Source organism: Pygoscelis adeliae, unplaced genomic scaffold, assembly GCF_000699105.1.
Source record: "Pygoscelis adeliae isolate BGI_AS28 unplaced genomic scaffold, ASM69910v1 Scaffold77, whole genome shotgun sequence".
In the NCBI taxonomy this organism is placed as follows: Eukaryota; Metazoa; Chordata; class Aves; order Sphenisciformes; family Spheniscidae; genus Pygoscelis; species Pygoscelis adeliae.
In genome coordinates, this window is record NW_008825216.1 from 5,875,112 (window position 1) to 5,882,719 (window position 7,608).

At 43.2% G+C, this 7,608-nt stretch overlaps 1 protein-coding gene across 1 annotated transcript; it reads right to left on the reverse strand.

The window, feature by feature from the left end:
• Positions 1-929: 929 nt before the first annotated feature.
• Positions 930-7,607, reverse strand: LOC103921299 (chromosome unknown open reading frame, human C1orf131; the record flags this gene model as incomplete). The annotated part of the gene is made up of 6 exons (XM_009329244.1): positions 930-1,212; positions 1,856-1,905; positions 2,931-3,020; positions 3,714-3,809; positions 4,908-4,964; positions 7,590-7,607. Coding segments are annotated over 6 exons (441 nt in total), but the record flags the coding sequence as incomplete, so codon positions are not given.
• Between the last annotated feature and the right edge of the window lies 1 nt (position 7,608).

The window sequence follows — 7,608 nt, forward strand, 5'->3', positions numbered from 1 at the left end:
GAAACAACACAGTGTGTACTTTTTCCTCTGTCGTTTAACAGTTAACCTTATTTCTGCCTTCCCCTAAAACATTCAAGTTTCTTTAGCTTGAGGTAGAACGGAGAGGACATTTTGGAAGGTTACTAACTGTTGCTGTTTCTAATGGAAACACAACCTCAAAAACAAAAAAATATTTCGCTACAGAGGACAAAACTGTTCTTTCAGAAACACCAAATTGCTGAAATCCAAATAGCACTACAACTTTGGTTTTGACAGAGATTTCATTTTCATTTTCCCTTTGACAAAGGGAAAATCCTTATGAGGCAAGGGAACACTGATCAAAACAAACATGAGTTAACGATGAACAACCAGTAGCTAGTGAGTGTCTACGCCTCATTTGGCTTAGTCTTACATGTTCTTGTTTTTAAAAACGAACCGACCAAGTCACCAAACCACCATTTGAAACAGTACTTAAATAAGCACTCTTACAGGTGTAATAAGATCTCTGCAGAGATATAGAAGTTGAGTCTGTAACTCTTACCTGGGACAAAATTTCAGAAAATCTCATTTTCATTCCAAAGCAGATAATTTTGAAACCTTAAGAGGTTTTGCTGGACAGGAAAACTGTTTGTTGTGCAGTTCCACTATCAACTAACAATTCCTGTAGATACAGAAACAGATGTATGCCTGATAAGTGTTTCAGAACACCTACTTCAGGTTCAGAGCAAATAAGGTGTTGCTTTTTCTATATTCCTTCCAGATGAAAGCAGAGCGCTATATATTTTAATCCATCAATGGATCAAATGAATATTTTACTTATAGCCAATAAGTTAATTCTAGAAAGTGAAATGCTTTCCTTAGCACATATTGACTAATAAAAATAGCCCGTGTAACCTTCTTAATAAAAAGTCTTATTTTTATTTATAAAATGGTAAATTCTCATATTCTCCCCAAGGCAGAAGAGAAGATAGGAAATCCTGCAACAAAAAATAAGGTAAAAGAATTAGGACATGGTGGGACAGCGAGAGGCTCTGTAAGCCCATGTTGGTGGCAACGTGAATTCTATCTTATGCATATTGTCCATTTCACTCTGTATCATAAGTTCATTTGATAACTTTAGATGATTTAATTTTCTTTATGTCATTGCTTTGCAGAATCAAGGTCCCATCTCTGAATTTTCCAACTTGTCCTGCAGGCCAAATGCTAGGCACCGATTTCTTCCTTTTGGCCTTCCTGAAATAGGAAGGGGGAAAAAATGAATTAAGAAAAACACCAGAAACTCATGAAAATGCTCAATATGGTGAAAAAGTCACCTATTTATGCAATCAGTCTTTGGTATTATAGAATATCAAATCATAGCAGGTAATGACTCCAGAACATTTATTACCTGCATAGCCATTCAAAATTTGCAGCACACTACAGATTTAATTACGTTTTAAAAGAAGTTTAAAAACTAAGACTTTCAGAGAGAGAAAGAAGATAAAGAGCACATTTCAGTGAACCTGCTACACTATAAGCCTCTGGATACTGTAGCTTGTGTTTTGCAAAAATTATTTCTCAGGGCTCTGAGTGAGTGGCATAACCCGAGTCCGCACACAGGGATTTCCATCCATCTCAGTTCCAGCTGCAGCCTTAGACATGCCGGGGCAGAACTGACACATTTGCAGTTAAGCTGCCTAACTAAGGCCTTTGAAACTGCTAGACACAGAGCAAGGTCACCGTTTTGTGACTAACAGTTCTTCTGCAGTTGGAGAAGTTCCTTCCACTGTGATTTGCATGACTTCTGGTATAAGATTGTGCATAGTTATGTAGGGGCGATACACTGGGGAGGCTACGTAAAAGCAAGTTAATTTTAATCATGTTAAAAACAGCTCACCTCTCCTTCTGTTCTTTCTTCTTCTTCTTAAGAGAATCACCTTTATGTTCCTGTTTTTAAAGATACATATTTTAATGTAAAAGGAACAGAGCATCTTGGCTAAACAACCATCTGCACACAAAACACACGGCAGCCTTTGCTTCACGGAGCAGCAGGCATTTAAAGCAGGGTGGGAGACCTTCAAACAGGCCAAGTGATGCCATGCGTTATGGGGGCACTGCTAGGAGCGCCCAGAGCCCTTCCTGTCACCTTATGGAAAGCACAGCCCTCTCATGACCAACACGCTGCCCCGGCCGCGTGAGGAGGCACAAATCCAGCAACACAAGGGGAGAGAGGCTTTCTTCTCGGGCATGTGACAGATCCTTGGGTCAAAAGATGGACTTGCTCCCAGGCAGCTGTGCCTAGTCGCCTGACTGAGCGTACCTGTCAAATGACAGGGTTTGCCCGTGTCTGGTCATGCACTGGATGCACTCTGAGCCACGTGACAGAGGAGGAAAAGTAGGTCCCCTGGGAAAGAGGGTGGCAGGAACCAGGCTGATAGAGCAACCACCCGCCCCGCAGCCTGCTTCCACCTACATGAGAAGACTCCATGGGGAGGGCAGGGAGTAGGCTTGGAGCCAGATGAGCCATGCTAGAGGATGGATGCAACAGAAACCTCACCCTTGCTTTAAATAATGAGCAAGATCCTAGATGGAATTGTGCTGATATAAAACCAGCTGAAGATCCGGCTCTCCGTGGTTAGACAACATGCAACAAACTTTAATTGAACGCCATTTTTTTCCCTTAAGAGGCAAGGAAAAAAACTCCAAACCTGCTGATTTTGTGTCATCAGTTTATCAGCCTCAAAGGATGAGGCAGTGAAACCCACCACAACACAAGCCTAACTCTGTGCCCTTCATACTGCACACAACCAGCTTTTACTGATCAAGTTAGTCCTGCTGGAGCCAGGAACCTAATCCATGGGCAGCAGCGGGTGTCAAGATCAGGCACTCCTCCTGCACCTGAGGCATTATCTGTCAGGCTTTTGGGCTAGCTCTCACATGCTGCCTTTTTATACAGAAAATTTCACACAAACCTTTCCCTTGTCATCATCATCCTTCGCTGCTTTTTTCTCTTTCATTTTCTCTTGGTAAGTCTTGTAGTTCACGTGTTCCTTTTTGGGGGGCTGCAATAAAAATTGGGAGGGATATCACTGAAGAAATTTTCAAATAGGTTCAAAAAATATTCACACACTTGCATGGAAAATATTTTTCAGGTGGTGGTGGTGAAACATTAGAAATGGTCTATTTCCTTTTGGGTGAGAGGAAGGGACTTAAGGGATGCAAGGTAGACACAGAGAAACCATATCTTTCTTGGTGGAGACAGTAGGGAGGGATGTTTATGCTCTATATCAGTCCTACAAGGTTTCCACATACACACTGAGCTAGAACCCCACCCCCCAAAAAAGACCTAGAAATTTTTTTTTTCTTTTACACTACTGATGATAAATAAACCTGAAAATTTTCCTCCATCTTTAACTCACTGGGAGAGTGAAGCTTTAAAAAGCAAGCCCCTCCCTCCAACAATTTAGTTTTGAATGGCCTGATTAAAAATTAGTAGATGTTGTTTTCTACCTCAATCAGTCATATTTCATCTAAACAACATCTCTGATAACACAACCACATTAATTTTCCAAATGTCTACAGAAAATAGACAAGGCAGAATAGAAAATGTAAAAGTAAGGATGAAGTGGGAGAACGATCAAGGCAGGGGATCTTGTGTTTTAAAGAAGTAGTGCCAACCCCCCCCAGTGTTTTTTACCACTTTCCTGCACTGTAACAGCTGGGTGACAGCCCAGTACAAACCAAGTGACAATTACCTTGGCTCCCAGCATGATAGCACGCTCCTGTTCCCATACGCGTTGTTCCTGCTTCTTGTAGCCAGTGATTCCAAACTTGTGCACTTCCAAACGAGCCTAAAACATTACAGAAAATTGCAAGCATTTCATAATTTGTCCAACCTGTTGTAAAATAACGCTTGACAGACCACAACAAAGTCATACTCCCAAAGAAACCCTGGCTAATATCTGAAATCAGCATGCTATAAAATAAAAGTAACTGAGTTTGGAGCTATACTGCAGAACAGTTAACCACTGTCCATCTAATCTCTGGACGGCGAGGACTGTCATGGGGACAATTTTCGATTCTACTCATTTCACATAAAACAACACATGGAATGGATCTCCTCTACATAAAAATGAATCATGTTGTGCTGCACAGAGAAGAACAACGAAATATGCCACCCACAGCGCCCAACATTTACAGAGCATCCTCGTTCCTTGGCTGCAGAGCACTTAACCAGTGAGAAACACGGATGGGCAGATGGTAAAGTGGTTTGACTACCTACATATGTATAGTTGACACTGTACAAGAATACCCTGGCAAAACCAGTGGTGTATTTATAATCTTTTTAAAGGCAGTGGTTAAATCCTCACTGTTGTCAGCATTACAGAGCTCCACGCAGCATCTCCAGTGAGAGATTTCACTGGATCACAGCACGTCTCTGAGCAGAGATCAGGCATATAAAACTTGCACAGATCTGTAAACAAATCAGTATCTGAGAAGGCCAATGCTACTTAAGCTCATGTAAGAACAGATGAGAACAAAAAGACAAATGGAAAAAAGTCATCTGCTTTTTTTCCCCTCCTACATGACATCAGAAATCCAAGATTAACACCATGGGCCTGAAAGAGCTATGCTATACATTACAGGAACTCACATCGCTTTACATAGCTAACATGCAGTGATCCTCCCCAAATTCTCATTGCAAGAGCAGAAAGAAAGGCCACTGAGTTGTAACATGCCTCTCTTCATACAGAGCAGTTGACAACAGCCAGCACGCTCCTCCTCTGGCACGGCACACAGCCAAAATTACCTATTAGGAAATCCTCAGCTACAACTGACAACCTTTTCTAGAGGCGTTTCTCATCGCTGCCACCGTAGCTTTCCCAAGCATATAAATACACACACCTGCACACTAAAATACTGAGATTCGATAGGTCCCGCTGACTTACTTTTTCGAAGTTAAATTCTTGTTCATTCTCATTTTTCTCTTCGTCCACTATTTTGGTCTATAAACAGAATAAAACATTTTGAATTAATATAACAAGTAACACCAGTTTAAATGCTGATTGTGATAGTTTTTTGGAAAGCAACAAAATGTAAAATGGGTGGTAGGGAAGAGTATACAGCTTTCCAGCAGTATCTTTTCTAGCTTTATTACCTGGATTCATTAAAAGAGACGGTCTCAATAGCATTTTTAATATGTAGATATTATAGGGACTTACTGGAACAACCTTGCACAATTTATAGGGTACCCTTGTAGCACAGAGCATATAGCTTTGTCTGGCATTTTTTTTTTGCCTGGATCATCTGCTACATATTACAAAAAGTTTCATAATTCAGAAAGATATTAATAGCTGCAATTAATTTTTATACCTTCAAGTACAAATTACATTTTATAAGAGAAAAACTGCCACATGCGAGCTATGCATCATGCGTATTTCCATTTCCAAATCAGTACCAGACTGCTAATGGAGGATAGGACATGAACTTTACGTCATTTTGTTTGAGACAGAGAGCCCAGTGGTAACAGTGCATGTACCGATAGCTGGTGGCAACACGCAGAACAAGCTTAATTCGCAACTTCATAGACAGATATTAGTGCGCATGCCCAGCTTAATGCAAGAGAAACAGCTCCAAAGGAAGCACTGTCAGCAAACAGCAGACCCCACTTAAACGATCTTAATGCTGTTTACAGAAACTATGTGCTCAAAATGAGATGAGCGAAAACTACATCTTTACTCTGCGATTTTACATGGAGACCTTCCATCAGCAGTTCTGTTTGGAGGGGAACTCTGCAGGGGGGACAGCTCGTATCCTAGGAAGAAAAAGAAGCACAAAATCCCCAGGGAGAGCTCCACGCCTGCTCACTACTGGAGTGTCCCATATGGGACACTTCAGAGCAGTAACAAATCTCCCAGGGTTACTTTAGTTTGTGTCTCACCCCTGATTTCGGGGAGGACGTGCTGAACCACCCCTCTGAGCGGATGCTCTGCCCGCTCCCAAGCGTGCTGATGCAGGCAGGCGGCACTGGCAGGGAAACTGCGGTCTGTTCAAGAGTAGCATCCCCTTATCTTTCCCTGTTTACTCTAAAGGGCACTCTATCTCCTCTGAGGAAGCAGGAGCAATACATATGTATTTAAACTGAACCTAAATGCTTTTAACGCATTTCTTTTTCACATCTCCAGGATGTTAAGTCACGTTGAGTCACAGGTTCAGGTCCCAGGGTTCCATCAGGGCATCCACCAGAGCCAAACCCAAACTTCTCTCAACTCTGCGAGAGCTTCTGTATAAAAATTGCCCATTTCAACGAGAAAAAAACCCTGGTTGTTTTCAGAGAATTTTACTAACAAGCCTAACACCAGTCTTTTTGGGCAGAAAAACTTAAGTTGTAAAAAGCGTGAGAAAATAAAAATCTACAGCCATTTTTAGAGTAAAACATGCCGGGAAAAGCACAAACGTTTATGGATTCAACCAATTGCTTGGTCAGTTTCTTGAACTTCCCAATTCCAAGCGCTCAAACCCCAGATACCAGTAAGTCGCCCTGAATTCAAGACAGCCATGTGTTGGCCCATCGGAGCTTATTTTAGAATTGGGCTTCTGGTGTTATGGCCATAAACACGACTCAAAGAAAACAACCAGAGAACCTATAAGATCTGGAGACCAACCAGTGAGCAAGGGACCCTCTGCTCGGGCGTGGAAGGCAGCTCTGCTTCCAGCCAAGCCTAATCCGGGCCTCTGTTGAAGCAACTCAGCTACAGTTTTTGGTAGCACAAGGGAATTTAGCACCCACAAACCAAACCAGGGGACTGAGATCTAATGCTGTCACGCCTTCCCCCATGGACCACCCAACACCGGTCCTCCAAGACGCACCTTGCTTGTGAACAGCCAAATGCTGCTGTGATGCCAGAGAAGAGAAGGAAGCTTTGGCACCTCACATGCACACCTACTCACAAGAATAGAGCAGCACACAAAATGCTCAGGCAGAGGAGCAGCCAAGAGGCTTTGCTTTCCGTTTCATTCACTTCTTGCCGTATCGGCAGTCCTATCTGCAGATCAGCTTATTTTGTTGGGATACACCTATTTCAAATACAGGATATTTATCCAGAGATCTGAAACTGGAAGAAAAGAATCTTCGGGTCCTGCCCCCACCCCTGCTTCTGCCTGCCCCTGCCAGCAGCCCTGTCGGGAATCAGCAGGACTGGATGTCATGTTGAGCATACAGATTGCTGAAGGATCCTGCATTTACAGGCAAGAGGGAAGAAACTGGGCACAGGAGGGGGGGAATTACAGAAGGTATCTCACAATTTATGGTGGCAGACTGTGGAGATAGCAAAAAAAACCCCAAATATGCAGAGGGTTTTGGTTGGTTTTAACTGTCACCAGAAAGGGGCATCCCAGTCCAGCATCTGCTCAGTGTACAGTCGCTGGAATGGCTTTAAAATAAATACCTGTGCTTTGAAGAACTGAGCTATGTTCACCGGTATGGGTGCCGCGCCCAGGGAGCGCGCCCCGTTACAAGAAGGCCCCTGCTAGCGGCCAGCAGCCCCCACGCTTGCAGGAGAGGACGGGTCTGGGGCAGAGGAGACCACCCGGCAGCCCACCCATCCGCCCACCGCCCGGCCCGGCCCTACCTGAGCACCGCCGGTGGGT